The sequence below is a fragment of the Halyomorpha halys genome, unplaced genomic scaffold, assembly GCF_000696795.3.
Source record: "Halyomorpha halys isolate HHAL.00 unplaced genomic scaffold, Hhal_1.1 Scaffold1015.1, whole genome shotgun sequence".
Lineage (NCBI taxonomy): Eukaryota > Metazoa > Arthropoda > Insecta > Hemiptera > Pentatomidae > Halyomorpha > Halyomorpha halys.
In genome coordinates this window covers 225,059-249,667 of record NW_027114980.1, presented here as the reverse complement: position 1 = coordinate 249,667, position 24,609 = coordinate 225,059, and the positions used below count along the sequence as shown (strand labels likewise).

The 24,609-nt window shown below is 29.1% G+C and overlaps 1 protein-coding gene across 9 annotated transcripts in view; it reads left to right on the top strand.

Moving 5' to 3' along the window:
- TrpA1 (Transient receptor potential cation channel A1) overlaps window positions 1-23,692 on the top strand; it is a 212,471-nt gene extending 188,779 nt beyond the window's left edge. For 6 of the 9 annotated variants that reach the window (XM_067052051.1, XM_014431955.3, XM_067052050.1 and 3 more), the window contains 13 exons: window positions 1,563-1,675; window positions 2,098-2,264; window positions 3,750-3,919; window positions 4,429-4,573; window positions 10,904-11,017; window positions 12,212-12,313; window positions 16,681-16,893; window positions 16,975-17,267; window positions 18,809-18,935; window positions 20,078-20,356; window positions 20,632-20,788; window positions 21,818-21,945; window positions 23,080-23,692. In XM_067052051.1, coding sequence (XP_066908152.1) covers window positions 1,563-1,675; window positions 2,098-2,264; window positions 3,750-3,919; window positions 4,429-4,573; window positions 10,904-11,017; window positions 12,212-12,313; window positions 16,681-16,893; window positions 16,975-17,267; window positions 18,809-18,935; window positions 20,078-20,356; window positions 20,632-20,788; window positions 21,818-21,945; window positions 23,080-23,238 — 2,167 coding nt within the window. In that variant the 3' untranslated portion in view covers window positions 23,239-23,692. The remainder of the gene's footprint in view (window positions 1-1,562; window positions 1,676-2,097; window positions 2,265-3,749; window positions 3,920-4,428; window positions 4,574-10,903; window positions 11,018-12,211; window positions 12,314-16,680; window positions 16,894-16,974; window positions 17,268-18,808; window positions 18,936-20,077; window positions 20,357-20,631; window positions 20,789-21,817; window positions 21,946-23,079) is intronic. The other 3 variants (XM_014431957.3, XM_067052053.1, XM_067052052.1) reach the window with 3 other exon arrangements.
- The last annotated feature ends 917 nt before the right edge of the window (window positions 23,693-24,609 follow it).

Sequence of the window (24,609 nt, the reverse complement as noted above, 5' to 3'; positions counted from 1 at the left end):
TCTCTCATTAAACAGAAAAATGAAGTTAAAATAGGAAGAACTTTGGGTAAATGTTACTGAAAAGGAATTGACGTCTGAATTTCAAATTATAATGTTACTGAAGAAGTGATTTCTCCCTTGGACATCGTTGATCAGAAGTATTAAAAGATAGGAAGTGATTTTAACGCGCACTCGAACATATCACTCACCTGACCCAAGGCTATGTTATGGACCGCGATTCTCTGCCTGTACATCAGATTTGCCCAATGCAATTTACTATAAAACACATTTTAATGGTCTTTATAAGATACAAATCTTCGTATGTATTACCAAATGACCTTCATACCATTTTACAGGATTAGGAACATACAATTGATAAACTTTGTAGAGTTTCTTAAGCACTCCAATCTGTACAATAAAATTTAACCAAAATCTTCTATACTACAATTGATCAATAGATACAAATTCCAGCATAATGGGGACCCTTGCTACCATTTAGTTCTGCAGTGGCCAAGTTGGGTATAGATCCAGGATTATTAACTATCAGTGAGTGAGCTGTACAATTAGATAACTCCAGTCTCGCTAGGGTGTAAACATTTACACTAGTAACATTACTAGGTACATTCACAGAAGACTTAGCTTACTCTATTCCTGATTGTATGTCCTTGCTGATATGGTGCTTGAAGAGAGAGGGTGGTACTTGAGTTTGTCCTGGTTCTCTGTCTGTGAATGAGGGTATAACATGAAAAACTGTTAGAAGACTATTCTGTTACAAATCAGGAGATTAAAGTGGTAATGTCACAAATAGTTAATGCATTTAAAAAAAAAAAAAAGAATTTAGTGACGTAGAATGAATAATGTGCATCCTTAGAGCAATGTAACCACACACATTTAATGGGGTCACTAATGAATGTTTACCTTTTACTATGATAACATAGATATCATTTCTCTAAAATGGCTAAAATGAGTTAAATGAAATTTTATATGTATTTTATTTTTGAAACGATAATTTGTTGAACTATATATTTCAACTTTTTGTCCAATATTTAGTAGGGTGAAAATATTTGGTCAATAGTTGCTATTGCTAACTGATACCCTGATGAAGGATAATAAAAAAATAAAAATAACCTTAAAAATGTTGAATGTCATATGAGATCAGTATATCATTTCAGTGTATTTATACATATGGTATTTGGAAGCGGTGTGGCTCAGTGGTAAACACTGTACTACTAATTCCAAGGAGCCAGTTTTGAATCTGGCTGTGGCAGATCCTTATTTATTCTGTTATAGCTATAAGTCAACTCTGTGGGTTCAGGGAGCCCAACCTCATACAGTGGGTTCCCTTAATTGGGATAAAATCTGGAGATGGAGCGTTATCCTGACCAATTACCTCTTTGCAAAACAATCTTGTAACAGAACTTTCTTATAAAGTACAGAGTGGCTGACCATACATCAGTTATAGCAGTGCAGATTTTTTTTTATATATTAGTTTAAAATTCATTTTATTATATAAGAGCTAATTATAAAACAAATTACTAACCCTTCATGTGCTATTGTTAGTTTTCCCATATTTTCTTTTACAGATATGGCCGCTATAACACTGTTAAACAACTTTTAGATTCTGAGAAAGGATCCTTCATTATCAATGAAACTGATGGGGAAGGCCTTACTCCTCTCCACATCGCTTCCCAACAGGGTAATATAATAAATCTAAGTTAAAACATATTATTTAATGTTCACTCTTAATAAATCAGAAAATAAAAAATTTGTTGGGAAAATATTTTGTGACACCCCTAAAAGTAATGTTAATAATTTATTATTTAATAATAATAACTGAAAAAAATAATGATTAATGACACTTGACTTTTCAAGTACTCATAAACTAAAACAATAATTACTGATAAATCAGCAATTAATTTCTATCAAAATGTATAATATGTTACAAATTGATTTTAAATTTTATATTAAAAATCATTGGTGATTTTCATTTTTTAAATCAAAAAATCACTTTTTAATTTTTATTTGATTAAAAAATTAATTATAAGAATCCAATCCCTACTTGAAACCACAAAGATTTAATTTTCATAATTTCTGAGGCAGTAACATTATAATTTGCAGGTCATACAAGAGTAGTTTCACTACTTCTAAATAGAGGAGCACTCCTTCACCGTGACCACAATGGAAGAAACCCACTTCATTTAGCAGCAATGAGCGGATATACACAAACTATGGAACTTTTACATTCAGTCCACTCCCATTTATTGGATCAAGTAGATAAAGATGGAGTAAGTTTTAAGCTAAAATTATGTTTAATTCACTATTAACCATACCTGTGATAATTTCTAAACAAAAATCCTTCATCCTTCAAGGATTTAGGCAATTATTGTCTCCAATTCCATTCAAAAAAGAGCTTATTAAATAGTATCAAATTTTCAACTTTTTTTTTCTAGTTAGTTCTCTTGGAACCCAATTTTACTTAAAGTAGAATTTTTTTTTTTTTTACAAATTGTTTTTCATTTGTAAATTTATGAATTTTTATGATTATTTGGATTTTATTTAAATAATGGTCATTTTACTGATTTGTGGTGTTTGTTTTCTGCTTTTGATGTTTGATCATTTATTATACAGTGTGCTTAAAAACAAAATAATCCCAGTATTAATAGAATTGTAATGGAATAAAAAGTGGCGTGTTAAATTTAATCAAAAGTATATTTCTTATTCCACAATCTTTTAACCAATGATAGTCAAAGGGAGGTAATTCATTTAAAATATTAATAATATGACTATTAATAAATAAAATAAAATTTATGAAACTTAAATTAAATAGTTACATTTGATTGGTACATTATCAATTATCTGTTGTCAGAATTGAATAAATAATAATTATATATATTTACTTTAATAAGTACATACATACATTCAGGTATATTCATGAAAATTAAAATTAAGTTTGACTAATTTTTTCATATATTAACAAAAAAAAAATTGCAATTTAAAAAATGATTTTTGAAGGAAAAAACAGATTAAATATCAGATTGTTTTTCTTTTGTGTTTGATAAATTTTTTAATTCTATTATTTAATGTTGACATAAAGTAGTCTGGACTGGAGTTAATATGTAGCTTTAGCAAAGTTTGAAGGAAGACCTCAGAAATATTGTTTTTGTCTGGTGTGCCACTATTCCAGGAAAGCGACACTATGTTTATCCTATTTATAATCTTTATTATCACATTATCATATACATTTTTCCTGTATTTTATATTTTGATTAAATGAAGATAATAAGTCAATAAATTTTTTACCAAAGCCTCTTCATTTTTCTGTGTGGCACGATAACCTTTTCTGTTATTAATTTTTATACCTTACTGTTTGGTTCCGCTTCCAGTAGTTGGCTCTTTGTTAGCTATATTAACTGTCCTGTTTCCAGCCTTTGGTTGTTTGGTATAAATATTGTGTTGATCTGTAACTATTGGCTAGATGAATTTAAAGCAAAGTATTTGATATTTTTAGTTTAATCAATAAACATTACTTTGTTTTAAAAAAAATGATCCATTATCATTGTATCTTGTTATTAGTCAATTAATTAAAACTTTATGTTACCCTATATCTTCCTCTAAAGTCTTATCTAGTATTATAATGGTCCACGTAAAACTTTGTATTTGTATTTTTCTATGAAGAAAGAGTACTTATTACAGTCAAGTTGGAAGATGTTATATTTTAACTATTGGGTGAATATTGAGATTTATATTGTTTATTTTGTTCTATTATTTTAGAACACAGCTCTTCACCTTGCGACAATGGAAAACAAGCCTAATTCAATTGCCTTGCTGTTATCAATGAATTGTAAACTACTATATAATACCATAGACCTGAGTGCTATTGATTATGCCATATATTACAAATTTCCTGAAGCGGCACTTGCAATGGTTACACATGATACCAGGTTATTATTTCATTTCATTTATTGTATATATAGATTAAAAATTTAGAATGCATTGTAGGTCAATGAAACAATCACTATAGTTAGTTCCAAAACTCATTTTGGTTTCTTATGAAGTCATAACAAGATAGAAGTTATCTTTTTATTCACTATGCTTTGTTAAATATATATAAAATCACTTCTCTACTGAGCAGTCACCATCCATCTACCTTTCTCCAAATCTATTTTAGAGGTAATATAAATAAAATCAGAATTGATTGAGTCAAAATATATTTCTTTGGCCTCAAAAAAATTCCCCTATAACATAGAACGCTTTTTAATTATTTCCATATAATCTCTTTTCTAAACTTGGATAATAAAATGAGCTATGAAATATTTTTACTAAAGTTGATGTAGTATTTTTCCATGGTCAACCTCAAAATATTAGTATATTCAGACCTCCTTAGTATATGGCTTAATCTTAATTAGAATATATAAAAAATGTTTGTAAGGGATATTATTTTTATTTTCAGAGGACAAGAAGTAATGACCTTAAGATCTGATAAACATCCCTGTGTTACCTTAGCTCTCATTGCATCAATGCCCCGTGTATTCGAATCAGTTCAGGATAAATGTATAACAAAAGCCAACTGCAAAAAAGATTCAAAATCATTTTATGTGAGTTTGAGTTTTTATTTAGTTAATTTATTTTATAAAAATTTCGCAGTAGATTAATTGAAACTATTCCATGGATGGCTAAACATCCTTCCCTTAAAGAATTACTTACATTTTGAAAGTTACTCAAATAAAATCATAGTTTGATAAGAATAAAATTAATCAACTTTTTCAATGTCATCAGATTACTTTTACCATAAACCTAATGTAATGTCATATATAGTTCCATAGAACTAAATTGAAACATGATTAGTGATATAATAATTACATGTACACAATGTTCAGTGCTTTATGTAAAAACAATTTATTCCACATAGATAAAGCGTTTTCTATTTAAAATTCAAGGCTCCTTAAAAAAAATTTAATTTTTAAATTGATGCTGCATATGGTTAATATATTGACAAAATTCGATATTAACTCAATAATATTGACCATGTAAGAACCTGTAAAAAAAGCTGAAGGCTTATAAATTAATTGTTGATGAATTTCTAAAGAACATTTTATGCACCTGTTACAGTTAAATTTTTCTTTTTTACATGAAAATATGCACTGATACAAAAATTTAATAATAATTTACTAATTTTATTTCATTATATATATATATATTATTTTATCATACATAAAAAAAAAAGTATATTTCTGACTACATGAACTGCTGGAAAAAAGCTTTGCATGAATATTCACCAATTCATTTCTAATGGGCAATTCTCATCAATAGTGGTTTTAATTTTTTATGAAAGGTTCATGTTGGCAATAAGTAAACAAGTTATTTTAGCTTGGATAGTGAATAAGCCCAATGAATTATTGTTATGTTTTTTTAATGGGAAATTTTCTTTCCCTATAGCTTAATTAAACTGAAGGAAATTGAGACATCATGGTTACTGAAAGTTTTTACTAATTTTAAAATTTATTCTTTGAGCAAAATAAGTTAACAATACTTTGAAAGAAAAACTTTTTATCAAAAATAGATTAACTTTCGTTCTGAAAAAGAAATAATCTTTTTGTCCTTGAATTAATGATCAAGACAAGATCATTACCCAAAACCCTAAGTTGTAGTGGTAGTTTTTTTTTAGGTACATTTGTTAATACAGGATATTAATGATTTTAAAATCATAAAGAGGAAATCAAATTAATATTTTTTATATAGTTCATAACACTTATATAGGATTTTTGGTGGGGTCCTTTTAATTTTGATTTGAGTTTTAGTATAATATTAGTCAATAAGAATTTTCCTTTTTTATATGATCCATATCTTTTGTTCTCTTGTCAATAAAATTTGCTATTTCAAATATCTGATTGATAGTCAGATTCTTTCTTAAAATCTTGTTGTTAGCTACTATTAACACCTAAAATCCATTAGTAAGACCCAATGAGGGTAAGACATTAGAATGCACTTAGGACGATATTTGGTAGAATTAATCTCAACAAAATGCTTAAATATAGCAATCTGAAAGAGGTTCTTTTTCCCTCTTCATTTACGTTTTTTTTTTTTATTTCGCTTCATCTAAGATTTTTAAGCATAAAATAAAATAAGGATTTGGCTGAAATTAAAAATGAAAAGCCTATGTAAGGAATCATTTGTTGATCTTTTCATTTTCATAAGACTATAATTCTTTAATTTTTATGCTAATTAAAAAAAAATTAATTTTTGAAAAATATTATATAAGGTATAGATTATATAAACTAATTAGAATTAATTTTAATAATGCTTACATTTCAGTTTGGCCTATTTGCAACATGATAAATGTATAAAATAATTTATTGCATGTTATGCAGGAATAATTTGTGGATTTTGAATAGGTACCTAAACTTTTTTAAAGTTGACATTGTGACTTCAGAGATTATAAGATCAGAGATCTTAGAATTGTTTTAACATTGACTACTTGATATAATATAATATTGTTTTTTAATCTGTAAATATCAGCCTTTTTTTTTTTAATAACACGTTACAGCTAATGAAAAGGATATTGCATGAATGTGCTTATAACCCAATTGATTGAAGAATCCAACTCTTCAAACATCATTATTTTATTTTCATTATATGTGCTAAATCCATTATTGTACATACTTATTTCTTTCAAAACATGTCTTAACACATTATTTTGTGTACCATTTTTTTTCTTTCTTTCTTTCTTTCTTTTTTTTTTTTTTGTGAAATAATGTAGCTTTATTTTTATCATATTGAAAAGTAACAATGTGAACCAACAGAGGAAAAATGATTTTTAATTAATAAGCAATAAGTTTATATAGGTGTTACAAAAATACTAAGTAACCAGGATAAATTAATACTTGGCTACATCAAAGATTAATGATGCAAACAGTGGTTGGTACCAAAGTGTTCTGTTCCTTGCTAAAATATTAAGTCAGTCAGTACACTGTATGCCTCATGAAAAGAACTGTTTCTAAGTTATTGAGAAATAAAGGAGTGCTCTGGAGATGTGTCTTATTAACATGGCTAAAAACTTGCCGCAGGACCTTAAAACATATATCATCATAGAAACCTATAAGCCTAATCAAACAATCTAGTCCCACATTATTGAAAAAACCAATAGCCTGTTAGGGATAATTGTTTGTATGAACTACTCGGCAATGGAATTTAGGAAAAGTTGGGAAGGAACCTAATGACTTCCCTGACCTAATGAAAAATATCTTTAAGGAAACTTAGGCATCTCCAGTTATATATTAATTTCTGGTATCAAATATTACAGAAAAATCCGTAACGAGAGTAAGAGAAAAACTAAATAAAAATGTTGGCAAAGCAGCTAACTTCAAAAGACAAACTCTCTTGTGAAATAGAGATGGTTTCTGATCAAATCATTTTCCATTCAGGACCCTACCAGAACCTGCAAAAGAAGGGTTTGCGAAGAAAAAAGGGAGTAATAAATCATGAAAACCGGAAGGAAAAGGTAGTAATACCAGTTTGTACGGGAGCATCATCAGCAAAGAAGAAAATTGCTTAAAGTAAACAAATGACCTAAGAACGTGGTTGCGTTCCACCCCACCAAACAAATAAGTCCGCATAAAAAATGATCGAACACAATAAACTCGGGCATTACTATATTTTATCGATACAACAAGTGCGGGTTTTTGCCTATCTATATTTCCTTAAATGTAAGTTCTTGGAACATTAAATTTTACACAGACATACCCTTATGTGATTTGAGGAAGTTTCTATACATTCATCAAAATTAGACTTTAATGAGCTGAAAAAGCGAATGAGTCGGTAATCATTGTCATGACAACTCCACACCTGTTGAGGCAAGTTTATTCTACCATATTTTTAATAAGAGTGCAGTAGATATTTTTTATTGAAGAAAATGAAACTTATTGAAATGAAGTAAGTTTATTATTAAACTGTTGGCTATTGAGTACCAACTGATACCACATCCAGTTTTAGATTTCATTTTCTTCAGTGGAATGTTTCAATTTAAACTGAGATGAGAAAGACCAAGGTTTCTTCCTGGCAGGGCATTCTTTTTGATATCACTTATTTTTCCTGCTGGCAACTTTAGGCTGCTGTTTTTAGTGTTTGGTGAGGGCATTTTTACAATGCAGTAGTTTTTTAGGAGATTGATAAATACAGCTCAGTTCTAAACTGAAGGTCTATCTAATTTGCTTGTTTAAAAAGTCAGGTGTTCCCAGCTGTATAGTCCCTATTATAATCTTTATTTATAATTATAAATTATTATAATCTTTATTTTTTGGGGATTTAATGCCATTTCACTCTCATGGTCCCATTGTAATAATAAGTTCTTTCTGCCACTGGAACCTTTTATGATTCAAATAAGGATTGTCTCTTTGGATGTCATCTGTTTTTTAAATTGGTTTTTGCATCCTTATTTAACTTCAAAATAGATCAGGAAGGATAAGTTTTCCTACTGGGTACCAACTTACTCTACATAGAATGTAAAACATCAAAATTCATTATGTTGTTCAGGATGAAATCAACCCTGACAAGCCGGACTCAAACTGTGATCACTTTTGGCCCATCAATGTCGAGATGCTCTTTTAACACACTCATTCACTATAACTTTGATGTTATCTGTGAAATTTATTCAAAAAATAAAATACTGGAATAATTGGGACAGACTATTGTGTTATAGATCATTGAATAAAACAAATAAACGTGAGGAAAAGATGATTGGGGAAGCGATAAGCAAAAATATCTTATCCTTTCATTCAAGAAAACACTTGTAATAAGCTATAACAATAATAAAAAATAAATTAAACACAATAAAGTATTCTTTTTCCAAAGGAAATTTAAATGTGTGAAGTTCTTAACTGATCATTCAGCCAACACAGCAATGATAGTATTTTCAAAGTAATTGCCTTTTTTACCTTTAGGAAACTCTAAACCAGTTTACTATACATAAAATATTTTATAACACAGAACTTCGACTGAAAGATTCTCACCTGATTGCAGATGCTGCATATGTTAATTTACTGAATTGCTTTATTGTTAATTTTTTAATGTAAAATATTCTATTCATTATGGGTAAATATGAAATAGGGTTGCCTAAAATTGCCTTTCAAAACAATAATTTATTTAAGATAATTGTATCCTGCAAAATTTTCTGAAATCGAATTTTCTTCTTGACCTTTATTGTGTTAGATCTCTAGTTGTCACAAAGAATCCTAAGTTAAACAGAAAAAAAAATGTAAAAAGTTTGTTTATCCTTTTTTTTTCTTAGTACAAAAAATTGTCCTTTATTATTTCTCTGGGAAAAACATTTGTTGATAGGGTGTATTCTTCTTATCTACTGCTACTACCTCTGGAAGGATGAATCAGCCTACTACTTACCAACTTATTGTAGCTAGAGGGTAAAGGTCAACAATTAGTTTCTTAATCTGCCATGAAGTAAAGGATAGCCAACCACTCCAAGGCCGGATTCTAACCAGAGTTGCATCTGACTATCGAGTGATGGAATGATTTCTGAATTTCCTTGGTTGCTACAGTCTTGGATAAAACATTTAATAGATAATTTAATGAGAAAAAATGCCATTCATAAAAATAAAAGAAATAAATGAAATAAAGAATGAAAATTATATGAAACATATTCAAACATTGTATTCTTGTTGCTGGTCATAGACCATTTATTAAATCAACAGATGAAGCTTTCATATCCACAATTAAGCTTTATTTCTCTTCACAAATGTTTCCAACTCTTCTAACAGTAATTTTCCAATTCTATGCGTGTAATCAAAATGAACGCTCTTAACACATTATAATTTTTTTATAAGAGTGGTTCTCTTCTCATCATTACTTTTACTCTTAATGATATTATCACTGTTACAATAAACACTACTCCTAAATTGGTCACTATACCAAATAGTTATTAAGTGTTACAAATATTTGAGTTTAAGTTCATTTCTTGGATAGCACTTAAACATGACTGTTAGGACGTTCAAAAAAGACTTATAAGTAGTTATAAAGTTTAATTGTGTAGATTCAAAGTTCATTTATCACCCAGAACTTCAATGGTCCACTAGCTTCCTCTGCTGGGCTCCACTCTTACTAGCTCATTGATTCTCTATACAGGATGGAACATTAGTGTAGACCAGTCGTTCACAACTGGTGGTCCAGAGACCATATGTAAGCATTGAGAGCCTTGGGATTGGGTGTGGGAGAGTCTGGTAATGCACATCTTTGTGTATTGTTTCAACTATTTTATTAATTACCTTTCCTGATGTGTAGGTACTAGCTGAAAGGTTTTAGCTGGTACTTTTTAACAACCTAGGTTTCAAATATTTTCCAAGGGAGAACTCTTTTGCCCAAGTCAGGAGTGGTGGTGGGCCAGTTTACTGGATACTTTTATGTTGTTGTTGTAGTTCATTGGGACTTTAGGGCGTAAAACCCAGAGGTCATTAATGCCATGCAGACTTTTATGAGTTAGGAAACACTGTTTTAGACAAATAAATATTTCGTTTGTACGTTATTTTCTGATCAAAATAGGTTCGCTAATTTTCCTTATCAGGCACACCACGCAAGTTAGGGTTGAGAGATATTAACATTGAAATAATTAAAAAATTTATTTTCCTGAAGGATTAATACTCTTAATGCATCAATGAGGTCGCTAGAAGTATTTTAAAGCAAAGGATGCTAATTGGGCTTTTTACATAAAGATAAGAACTTGAAAATGGTTTTAATGTTTTTCATAAAGTAAAAATATAGTAGACACATTTTTTGCTGCTCAATATTTTTCATCTTAAATAATTATTGTTAATACATTTTCATGAATACTATTTAATGTATTTAGAAATTATGAGCTTAAAAAGTTAAAACTTCCCAAGGAAGATAATGTATATAGTTGCTTGTGTCCAAACTGTCCTCAGATAAAGTACAGCTTCTCATGCCTTCTATGCCCGAAGTGTCTACCTTGTAACATTGACTCCAAAGTCAGTGAATCTTTCAATCAGCAGGCCACAATGCCACTTCCTGCATTAAATGTAAGTTTATCCCTATGCACTACATCTGCAAGCATGAAAATGTTTGTGTATCTCAGATCTGAAGCTCGAAAAGTCCAATTCAAAGAAATTATTTGAATTGTGAAAATTATTATTATTGAATCATTAAAGGAGCAATTAAAACAAAAATATCTTCAATGTTTTCAAATAAATCTATTTTAGAGCTGCTTGTTTACTAACAGAAAAGCATTCTGATCCTATCAATTAAAAAATAAAATAAATTACTCAATGCTGACAGATAAGTTCAAATAAAGAGCATACATAGCATTCATTTTATTAGAAATAATGTTTAATACTTAGATACCCAGTAAAGTTTAAATTTTTTTTGTTTTGTTTTTCTGTAACTCAGTTCCAGAAACAACAGTTATGAAGCTTATACTTCATAAGTTAAATTTAAATGGATCGAGTCTTCAAAAAATTCCCTATCAAAATCAACTGATGGAGGAACCCAGTCCAGCTAGTAGGCCTAGTAACTTACAAGCATTGCATATAAACAAACATAAAATAGACTGGTATTCACTTCAAAGTTTTTATTACTCATCTCAAACAGTCTGGTTTATTAAAAAAACAATCTTGCTGTTGAAAAACATGACTATAAAGGAGAAACTACAAGCCATGCTGACTCAATAAAGATGATTATTTACTGAATACATACTATTATACTGATCACTAGTACAATTAACAATACCTGTCTAACAGTTATCTGTCTAATTTGGAACTAACTTAATTACGTGTTTGTCTTAATTATCTTTTATATTGCTAAACATTGATACTAATTTTATGAAATTGAATTTATTTAAAACCCTAATGTAATTAAATTTATAACTGGTCAATCAAGTGTGCCAAGTAAGAAGTATAATATAGTCATCTATTAACCATTTCATAATTAGATGCAGATTTGAGGTTCATTGTAAATATGTGCTTTTTGTCTGAAAACAAAACATGCTTGTAAATATTTGCAACATTTGCATGGCTTTGGTTTGTCAGTTTTTGTGCTTTGGAATAGCTCCTGATTACACCACCGGGAATGACTTCAAGAATTTTAGGACTAATTCACCTGAAAGAATACGTAAGATGTAACATGCTTGTCTTTCCAGTGATTTTTTTTAACCTTATACCCACTTACCAATTTTGTCATCTCCATCAGACCGCAAAATAAGTTTCTCTCACTCCTAGATAAAGTACAATTTCCAAAACTACCAACGTTCTGCAAAAGAAAATGCTGCCATAAGGAAATTTCAACCCTCTTGGAAGCCCCAGCCACTCATCGTAGTAAATGTAAGTTTTATGATTTGAGTGTGAGTGTTAAGTTATTGTAGTTTAGTATTTGAAATTTTGATGTACGTGTATGTTAACAGAAATTTTCATCTTTGCTACATAATATGATACATAACAAAAAATAAATCAATGAGATAGTTTATTTGAAAATTTTTAGATCTAAAAACTAAAAGAATTATTTATACCTAATACAATAATGTTAGGTACATCATTTCAGCTGTTTTATTTTTTTTGTTAAATTAAAATCCTGATTTTTTTTTTAATTAAAAATTTCTCTCATTATTATAATATTTGTAAACATTATAGGATGATTCCTAACATAAAATCTTTATATTTTAACATTGTATATTTCGTCAGGAAAATCATTGTCAAAAGAAGTATATTATAGAGTCTTAGTTTACTTTTCTTGTATAGCAGCAGAGTGAAATCAACTTTTAATAATCTCATTTTGATCAAATGAGGTGTTTTTAATATTATTCATTCATCAATCAACAACCAACTAAATAAGTAGTTAAAATTTATATTTTAAAAGATCTCTGTTGTATAATCCTATCATTACAAGGGAGCTGAATAAAATGTTTGGGCATCAGTATTCATCTTTCATAACACCCCTAGAAGCTGATAAACATTGAGATAGGGTAACCTTGATCTGACTGGATATGTTTGATTCAGGACACAATATCTGCGAGTTTGAGCCTACTGCTCTTACTAACTTTTAAATTATACTTGAATCATTTATTTTCAGTTTTTTCAAATATTCTTACAAAAGTTTAGTAATTGGATATGATTTGCAGATTCATTCATTGAAAAAGAACCATTTTCAATAATGGCTTCTTGACTCATCTTAATGAATGTCTTGTATTTCTTTATCACAATCTTCTTTGGTTCTAAAAATTTTCAAATGGTATATTTTTAGCATAGGTTTTAATATAAAATTGAAGAGATTTCTCTAAAAAGGTTTTAGTTAATGATATAATATCATGAGTTTGACACATAAGTGTTTCCTTTAAGGATAAAGAACTAATACATTGCTACTACCAGTTAGATTAGGTCAGAAACAAACTTTTTAAGTTGAGAAATCAGTTTTTTAAATTTTTCAGTTATGACGTTTTTAGAAAGATCCCTTCAATTTATAATTTTAAAAAACACAAAGATATGTTTCTGTATGATTTTTTTTCTTTAAAAATTAGAATCATCTGATTGTTTTGTCTTTTGTGTAAATTGTATGGAATTAATATAGAATATGGAATTAAATTTACCATTTTTATTTATGCATGAATTGTTTTTTTAATAGATTTCATTCTATTTTTTATGATTGATTTTAGGTGTCTTTATTATAAATATTATATGTTATACATAGTTATTGGTATTTAAAGATTGTTTTTTCAAAAATGCACAAAAATATTTGGTATACAGATGTAGAAAATTTTACCTATAAGTTAATTTAATTTTATAAAATAAAATTTAAATAATAAAATAAATGTTGACATGAGTAAACTAAACTTTTTTTGTTATTCATTACTTTAATTCATCTAATAATCTTAAATTAATCTAATTTCTAAATTAAAAAGTAAATAAAAATGGAAAAAAATTTGTTTAATAGGACCTGTTCTATAAAGGTTTAATATAAACATTGTATTCAAGTTTTAGAAATTTTATTTAAAATATTTATTTAGTTGTTTGTCATTATTTCAGGACTTTATCTTATACTTAAGGGCAGAAATATATAATTTCTTACCAACAAAATTTTAGGTCACTATTAAGGACAAGAAACAATCTATAATTCAATCGAAAATAAAAATTACTGTTTTGGATATTATTATGTTTTTGTATTTTTAAAAAGTTGGCATTTATGTTGCTTTAGATTGCAAAATTGCTCTTTACTTTTAATAGAAAATTAGTTAGGATTGTTGATTTATATTATATATTTTAGTGTGCGAAATGGTACCTAGGGTTTGTGTTCTCTCTTGAGTGTGGTGGATTTACTAAGTATATATATCTAAAAATAGAAGAGGAGCTCTCAGAGAGTTATTATGTCACATCATACTTGCAGATGTAAATGTCTCCTCTCATCTCGGAAAGCAATCTTAGTCATTCAAAACAGGTTTCAATTATTACCTGGTTATTCAAACTTATGATTGCAAGAGCTAGTTTGGACTAGAGAAAATTCAGAATAGCAGGAATTTAAAAATACATATATTAAAAATTTGTTTACACAGTATGCATTAACATTGTTTTAATTGAAAATGATTAAAGAAACATACATTTTGATGATTAAAAAAAAATTATGACATGTATATTTTAGGTTCAAGTTTTAAAATATGTATAAACAAATTAATTTTTTTTTTCTAACTTGAAATAACCTTTTGTACACTTTGAAGTATATATTTATTGCAGACATCCTGTTGTAAGGACAACAGTCTGAACATCAATCTGCTTAAGGTTGGTGTCTGCGTCTTTACTAAAAAAGAAAAAGGTGACCATTAGATCACGTATATTAAGTGGGATCTAGATAAACCAAGTCGAAGAGGAGAAACACCTGGGTGTTATTCTGGATCACAAATTACAATGGTACAAGCATATGCAGGAGAAAGTTGGCAAAGCTCTCAAGTGTCTATGGGCCTGTTGAGAATGTTGACAAGCAGTAGGCAAGACTTGGAGGCTTGAATACCTAGAATGGTATACTGGCTGTATATTACAGCCATTAGACTAAAGGTTTTGTATGCAGCCCTGGTATTATGGCACAGGGTCAATGTAGGCATGCTAAGGAACATTCCTGACAAACTGCAGAGACTAGTGTGTTGATTATTGGTGCAATGAGCACCACTCCCACTGCGGTAATTGAAGTCATGCTTAGTCTGACTCCACTGCACTTGGAGATTGAGGCACAAAATAAATGCTATGTAAAGGCTTGTTAAACAAGATGCAAGATTCAAAGCCTTGAGATTGGCAGGAGATGGAAAGATTATTTAGCGGATAGAGGAGGACAGGGTGTTTTCCATGAACTCGGACGCACATAGCGAATATGTGCGTAGATATAAAGACACTAGAGTGTAAAGATGGATAGAAAAAAAATACAAAAACCTGACAATGGCATCAATTGCTGCAAGGATAGTTTCTTTACAGCCCAAAGCTCAGGAGCTAGCATCTGGTATGGCGATAAGCCATTGGAAGGTATATCTATCTCCCTAGGGAAGTACATATAAATATTTCAATCAAAAGTACTTGCGATGAGTCATTATGCCAATAATATTATATAGGAAGGACTCTCTGGTAGAAGAATAACAATCTACACAGATAGCCAGGCAGAAATAGGGGCACTCAATAACCCCGTCACACGACCCAGAGTTGTTGAAGATTGCAATGCAGTACTCAACAAACTCTCGTGTGCTTATAAAGTCAGTAGTGAATGGGTGCCAGGTCACTGGAGTATTCCCGGCAACGAACAAGCTGACAGATTAGCAAGGAATGTGGTATAAGCCTAAGCTATGCTAAAAGTAATATAAAGGCAGCTAATGGCTTAAAAGCCATGTGTCACTGGCTTGCCAAAAGACTGCTACAATCTAAGCTGTTCCTAGATGAACACTGTAAGGGCGGTTGATCAATTTCAAATGATAATTGCTGATTTAATTTAATAGTGTTAATCCCACTAATTTCAAAGAGATAAAAAATAACCTATGATCAGAAAGAGCCATAGTATTTGTATTTTACAAAGAATAGTGGTCCTGAAAAATGGGTCAGATTAGCCTATATTGGCATGACTGCAAGTTTCGGATTGCAGAGACTGCACAGTAATCAATTTCTAAGAGTGACATTACCATCACCAGCGAGCTCTCCCTCTACTTTTGTGTAGAACTATTCAGTGTTGCTACCTATCTTAAGAATGAAAAAACCGCTCACGTAAATGCACTCTAACTTCCTGAAACATTGACATTTAACTATATAAATGCTTTAAGCCTCATTGCAGTATCATCGCTAATTTTATAGTTCCAAAAATACTTATAATGATAGTCTTCTATAATAAAAAGATATAGGAGAAAGCTTCTTGGCTCTTTAAAAAACTAGCTAAAATATTTTTCTACTTACAATTGTTTTAAATTTAAAATTAACTCTAATTTCAGAATATTTTTGTGGATACCATTCTATATTTTTATTGTCACTAGTTCATTAATTGCATATTTAAATTAAGGCTTTTCACTATAAGTGTGGAATATTTACTAACATATATAATATTTGTAAGTAAAAAAAGTGGTAGAAATGGAGTTGATGAACTAGACTTCTACTAAAGAAAAATATATCATTTATCAAACTTTTTTATTTAAATACTTTAAATTATGCAATTTAATATCTAATTGTTGTAACTTGAGGCAATGGTTCAACATGGACGAGTGGAATTACTGGCACATCCTCTCTCTCAAAAGTATCTTCAAATGAAGTGGAATTCATATGGCAAATACTTTCACATGTTTCACCTCCTATTCTATCTTATTTTTCTTGTTTTTGTGACCATGTATTCCTCACATATATTAAGTGTATCACGCTGCTTTCCCGAAAATAGTACTGAAACAACTGAAAACACTGTAAGTATACCCAAATTATCATTACATGAATTAAATTTTCTACCAATTATTGTCTTTAAATATTTCTGCTTTTACTTTTAGACTGTTTTGTTTATGACAAGTCTGAAGTGCATTGAAAAGCAGACAACAAATTTGGAATACTTCTCTTCATCTGCTATACTTCTGTATGTGGCTGTGAATGCACTTCGAGAGATGCACCAGTTACTACAGCAGAGATGGCAATATTTGATGGATCCAACTAATTTAGCATCCTGGATGTTGTATCTCTCTGCAACACTCATGGTGTTACCATTATCAGCAGAACAAATACAAGTACCCTGTGCTGCTATTACTGTCTTTCTTTCTTGGTTTACTCTTTTATTAAATCTGCAGAGGTATATATATTTTTGTTTAAACAATAATAGTTTTTATTGTCCTAATGGAAATGTTTTTATAATGTCAACATTTTCAAACTTTTAATCTTCTATTAATTGATATCTGTTTGTGATCCCTCTCCCCCCCCCCCTTCCTGGCATTGCTGCCATAAGGATTGTTTGGCAAAATTAATATGCTGGGGTTGCGCATACCACTTCTGCCAATAAACAACTCATTTATTTTATATATTTCTTATTTTACATATTTCAAGGATAATTATATAATTTTGGGAACAGTTTTTAAAAAAGTAAACCATGATACAGCCCAATACGCACTGTACCTTATCCACTCCATCCATCCAGTTTCAGGTCCAGCCTATCTGATTACTGCATCAGTTGTCTGGAACCACCATATTCTTCTCCATATCCTGGGTTATCAGGCCTTCCTCCAACATAGGCTCCTGGCAGTCCTTCTCTTCCATAGTTAGCTTACCCCTCTGGTGGCCAGCCTCTCCCTAGCATGAAGTGATCTTTACTGACTATCTCCTTCCACCTTACTAAATACTCCTTAAAGTAGAGGTATTTGTTCTTTTTTACCAGTCTAGGGAAATCTGCCTCACTAATGCCACATTGCCATGCAGGAGACCACCATGTGCTCCACCGTATTGGGAACTCCATAGGTGGGGCACTGGGGTCAGTATTCTCATGACTGCATAGCTTTTCCTGGACCCCCTCTCCCCATATGCTGTGGAATAGACAGTGGGGAATAACTTAAAATACGTCTTAAAACTTTAATAATGCAAAATTTTCCTTATAAATATGTAAAATCACAACATTTTGCATTGTACTCAATTTCATTAACAACATAAAAAAAAAAGAACTTGGTAAAAAAATAAGATTATTGTGAAACTATGTATTACATTAAAAACTCCAAAACTAAAATCATTAAAAGACATTTCACCTAACGATATAAGTAGTATAATGCAAGAAACTTTTATTTTCTCATGATTAAGTTTAAAGTTATTTCTCATTATACCTCCTAATATCAAATACATTGATGAATTCTGGAGTGTGGATGGACTGTGTGATTTCCCTTCCCCTACTGGAAAACTCAACTTAAACAAAGTCTACCTATTGCATGAACTGTCTCTGTAATTCAGATATGTATTTATACCTAGAGCTCATTGTCTTTGATTGTGTTGAGGCATCACTTTAGCAATCTCGAGTCACAAGCTGTATCTGGCTAGGGTGTGTTAAAATTTGTTTGTGGCAGACCCACAGAAGGAATCTCGACTCTTTCTGGTGTAGAATAGGTTGTTACTCTGTAGCTTAATTGCCAGAAATGGCCAGATAAGAAGAAAACAAATTAAAAAAAAGATATTTGCTTGCTTTCATTCTAAAACATCTTATATTTTGGAACAGTGAAAAACAAATGCAGTTAGCTTTTTGGGATTTCATATATACTATTAATGTTTTGCTACATTCATTATTTGTTTTGTAATGAATTTATTATACATAATCATATTTATATTTGCATTTATGGATGTTTTTAATTTTTCTAGGTTTGATCTTGTAGGAATATATGTTGTGATGTTTCTTGAAATCCTACAGACATTGATCAAGGTGCTGATAGTATTTTCTATTTTGATCATTGCATTTGGTTTAGCATTCTTCATCTTATTGTCAAGGGTATACTATTTTGTTTTTTCACTTATAATTAATTTAGTAATTTTTAAAAATTTATCTTCTGTGATTCTTATTCATGATTTCATAATTTCAAATTAAAGTATGTTCATTTATAATTAAATTCAATTCTGTAACTGTTTAGAGTTTAAAGTGGCTGAAAATTTAGTGTTTTTTTTTTACTTTCTTTTTCTAAGTTTTATTTCTTCAGATATGAGAGATGTGTTTTATGTAAACGCCTTTAATATAAAATACTTGAGTTTATTAAAATAAACTTCCACCTAAAACATGACATCAGTTGTACGAAATAGAGCATGTAATATATAATACTTAAAATTCTGTAAATTTGGTAAAGATTTTTGTGAAATTTAGACATATGCCACTATTCTTTAATGTATATTCACAATAACTCCCTATCTTCTACAATATTTAGGAGTTTACTCAACACTCTAATGCTAGTGACCCTTACAGTCTCATGGATGCTGGGGCACTGGAGATCCTCTCCTCTAATTTCAATATATCTCTAGAAATAATAATCTGCAAACTGAGAAGATTTTACAGAATTTGATATTTTCTTCAGAGAGATTTTATTTAATAAAATCTATTCTCACAACATTTAAAAAACTAATAAAAGGAACTATACACAAATATTATCAGCCTTTGAAAATTTACTTACCATCAAATAAATCCTATCTAAGACTTCTGTTTGGCAAGTTTGACTTACCTATCTTTAATAATACAAGAATTTTTTATGTATGTAAAATTTCTTTTTTTTAATCCCTAATGTAATCTCACATGAATATGTTTGTGATACTTAGAGACTTACCTAGGATTTTACCTAGAGGAAAACTTTACATATCTAGGAGCTCCGGCACCAGTATCAGTCTTAAAAAATAACAGTTATAAAATTACAGTTGTTAACAGTATAACTATAAACTAAAATCATAAAGAATAAGTATTACATAGAACTTATATAAAATCACGTTTTATTTTAGATGTGTTAACAAATTTCAAACATTATTGCATTCCATGGATAAAGTTCTCAAAATAGATATCTTTCCATATTTAAAGTTCCAATTTTAAATAATATATTTTATATTTACACTTAGAACAATGTTTTAATTCTGTATTTATTTTCTTTGTTCTAGGGAGGGCATATTTCATTCAGCACCATTCCCATGTCTTTGATGAGAACATTTTCAATGATGCTTGGTGAAATAGATTTCCTTGGAACTTATGTTCATCCTCTAGCAGATGATGGCGATGATGAAACTCCTAGTTTACCCTTTCCCTTTACTGCATTTATTGTACTTGGTCTTTTTATGGTTCTAATGCCCATTCTTTTGATGAACCTACTTATAGGTCTTGCCGTTGGAGACATTGAATCTGTAAGGAGAAATGCTCAGCTTAAAAGACTGGCAATGCAGGTAATTACTTTTTGCTGACTTTTTGGCATTATACATTCGGTTTTTTGGAACTAACAAGGAAGGTATTTACTTTTAAACTGTCCTCGTTCTATCTCCCAATCCGCTCACTGTAAAGCCGATCAGTAAAAAGTATAAAATTCCCTGCCATTCCTATCACATTAATCAAACACATATCCTTTCCTTAATGAAGTAAAAATACCTTTATAAAATAATTTTTTAATGATTTCTTCACATTTTTAAATTTTTTTTTTTCAGTATTGATTGTTGTTTTATAGGTGGTACTACATACTGAGTTGGAAAGGAAACTTCCTCAAGTTCTTCTTGAAAGAATTGATAAAATGGAACTTATTGAATATCCAAATGATAAATGCAAGCTTGGATTCTTGGATCATCTGCTTCGAATGTGGTTTTTTAACCCTTTTTCAGAAGATGGTACGGTATTAAATTGATAATGTAATTATTCTTTTGAGGTATGGAAATTTTCTTTAAGAAAGAATTAAGAAGTACACAGATAAATGTGTTTAGACTTTATGTTGTTTAATTAAAAATTCTTAGTTTAACCTACTTTGTGTTTACACATTCTAATAAAGAACAAACCAATAGGTACTTGATAGATTACCAATCAGATGCACTTTTTGATGCAATCTATCTTGAATCAGATATTTTATATTATTCACTGTGGCAATACTTTTCCATTCTAATTTTCCAAATGATATTCAGCTGGAAATTTGATTTACTTCAATTTTAAGGTTCAAAAAATGTACTCCTTTATTATTTTTTATTTCAAAATTTAAAGAATTTTCTTTTGCAAAAGTATTGCTAAAATATAACAGTTTACCAAAATTTACATTCTGCTTATAACTATTTATTGAATGCTAAATTGTAACAGAATCAATATTAAAAATACTAAGAATGATTTCATGGGGTTATCCAGTCAATTGATGGAAAGCTTATATTTAGATTGAGTGAAATAAAAAAAAATTAACTACTTAATAATTATGGTCATCAAAATATTTATCATACTATCAAAACAGAAAAAATAACTTTGCATTTTTTGTCAAGTCAAACTCATGTTGGAACAGATCTTTTATTTATGTCTCTTATCATTCAAATAAAAAATATTATTTTTTCTAAAATATTTAGCTTTCTAAAGATATATAACATGTCTATATTATTACTTTTATCACCGGACACATGTTTTCATCCTGTAAAAAATATTTTTCCTCTTATCTCCTGAAGTTAAATATAAAATCTTTTCATAGTTTAGATTTCATAGTTAATCCTTTCTTTATATTCCTAAAAATGAGAGAAGGTTAGTTATCTGAAATAAACAAAATTAAAGATATTTTAGAGAAAGGTCATTTGAATATTAAGCATTTAAGCCCTTCCAAACTATTTCCATGAGCATAAGGACTAGCTGATATAATATAAATTAAAAAATGTTATTTTATAATTTTCTAGGTTTAGAAATGGTTTTGGAAAATAATGAGGATTTGGTAACAGAAGAAATAACTAAAATGAAAAGGAAGCTTAAAGATATAACAAAAATACTTGACTCACAAGGACAACTTCTGAAACTCATTGTTCAGGTAAAAATTATATTATTATTATTATATTATATTGTAAAATTATATTCAATCAGATAGTCGATGGCATCAGATTTTTATGAATGGTTTTCAATATGCTTATTAATTAATATAATGATTGGTTTATATACTGATTTTTATTAAAATTTTAAAATATTTTATTAGTGAGTTTTCGTTCAGTATTCTAGCTACTGACTTAATTATTTGAGATGTGCTATTGTAACTGACAGCTTTTTTGGGTTATATCTATATTTATACTTTAATGAATTCAAAATATTAGGTATTCATTGAAAGCAAAATTTAATGATTAGCAACTTTTATTCAATTTTTCTTTTTTTTAATTCCACCATTCTTATAGTATATGTCTTTGGAAGTCACTTTTTGACAAAACTAGTAAAAATTCTTTTCCACTGTTGATTCCTACCATATTCCAGGACAAATAATAATGTCATTTGACATATAATTTAATGTTTTATAACTCTTGAAATAGTTAAATATGTGTTAGGAATATATTCAAGTCATAAATCATGAATTGAAATCAGTCTGATAATTTTCTTTTTCATACTATAATGTAAGCTAGCTTTGAGAAATCATCAAAAACCAGCACACTTCTATTTGACATCAAATATAAAAAAAAATGATCAATATGGTCTGCTACGTTCCAATATTTATTTTCTTCAAAAATCCTAGTTTTACTGGCCTATTAAGTCTAAAGACAAGCTAAACTTTAAACCTTTAAAGTTGCATGAAATTTCTAAGAACAGGTAATGCAATAATGTTATTACATTTACCCTTTTATATTTTTTTCTAAGACCGTTGCTTTTTATGTTATGAATATTATGAAATATTAGCTGAATACCTACTAATTATTAATTATAGTGACTACATTTCAATAAATATATCGTTCGAATAATGTTTTGGTGATCCATTTATTTGCTACCCATCTACTCTTGGAAATTCAGCAATATACCTTTGTGAACTATGGAGATAAGACCATGCAAACTAATGTAAATAGCCTCAACATTAACAATAGTATTAATCTAGATAACCTTTGTAATATTTTGAGTGGTTGCATAATCATTTTAAAAAAATATAGTAAGTAATATGAATTTGTCTTTGTTTTTTTTTTTAATACAGAAAATGGAAATCAAGACAGAAGCTGATGAAGTTGATGAAGGTGTATCCCCCCGTGAACTTGAATCTGGTCCTGGAGGTGGTTCCAAGTGGACGTCACCTAGAGTTAGGAACAAACTTCGAACTGCTTTGAGCTTCTCAAAAGCACACCCTATCAAGTAGTTTGCACAATGAATGACTGAAGATATTCAGCTCATTCCATAATCTTTGTGACCACTTTTGCATGTGTACATTTTAATAGAATTAATTTTTACTAGTAATTTTACTAGAAAATAATTTTAGTTGTTTTTACAAATATATGAATTTAGTTTGCTGCACACATTTAAAGCGAATTGAAAACATATTTTTATAGTAGAAAATTTGATGTAATTTTCAATATATATACTTATTAAAGTTACTATTTTCAATTGGAAAGAGAACACACAATTTTGTAAGGAAACTTCATATTTGCAGTGATGCTAATTCATAAGATTAGTGTATTATTTTCGTAGTAATAAAGTGATAAAATAATTGTCATATTTAAACCGTCTTATAATTAATGGATTTAATGATGAATTTAATATAAAATTATTATTTTTTAATTGTTAAAATGAATGATTATTTAAATAAAGATTTTAATTTAGTGAGTTTATGACTTTTTTTTAGATAGCATTTTCCCTTAATGTCAAAAGGAATAAAGATATTCCCAACAGTAGCATTTATTTTATCTTTAATTATGTAATGAACTGAAGAGAGGTGGTAAGAGATTACTCCATGCCTCCATAGTATTAAGAATATGATAGTAGAAAAAAAAGAGAGAAATAAATTATAGTGCCAATTGGTGCAAACATGAGACATTTTCTAAAACTTATAATTTTTATAGACCTTAATTGTTGAAAAAACAATGTTTATCCTATGGAACTTTTTTTTGAAAAACTAAGGTCACAAAAACTTTTAATCGTATTAAATTATTTTTTCTTTAAAAAATGTAAATTTTTTCCTACTTGTGAGGTAAAAAAAGAAACAAAACCGAGCATGTATAAAATGAGATAATGTAACAATCTCTCAAGAGGAGATCATATCACAAAAAATATTAGAAGGTAATCTTTTCGTGGCAAACCTGCCCCTAAAACCCCCAAGAAGTTATTGTCCTATATTATGTTTCAAAAATTTGCTTAAAACAGGAAGAGGAGACTAAAGATAGTTAAATCAAGCAATATTTAAAAAGCACCTAAAAATTAAAAATGACATGAAACCCTCCATTCCCATCTTTTTTTTTTTTTTTTTTTTTGTTGCTCAGGTTTTTTTATCCATTCCCATCGTCTGTGGTAGCCGTACTTATCATACCATTAGAACAAACACTTTGCGAGTATGTTGATTGATATAGGACATCACAATCTCACAAGAGGAGATCATAACACAAAAAATATTAGAAGGCAATCTCAGATTTTAGATTTTTGTTGCAAGGTATAATATAATGTATTTATATAACCTTAAAGATATAAGTGGAATCTAATGACCGCAAAGGTAGTTATTAGTTCATTTTTTCACTTA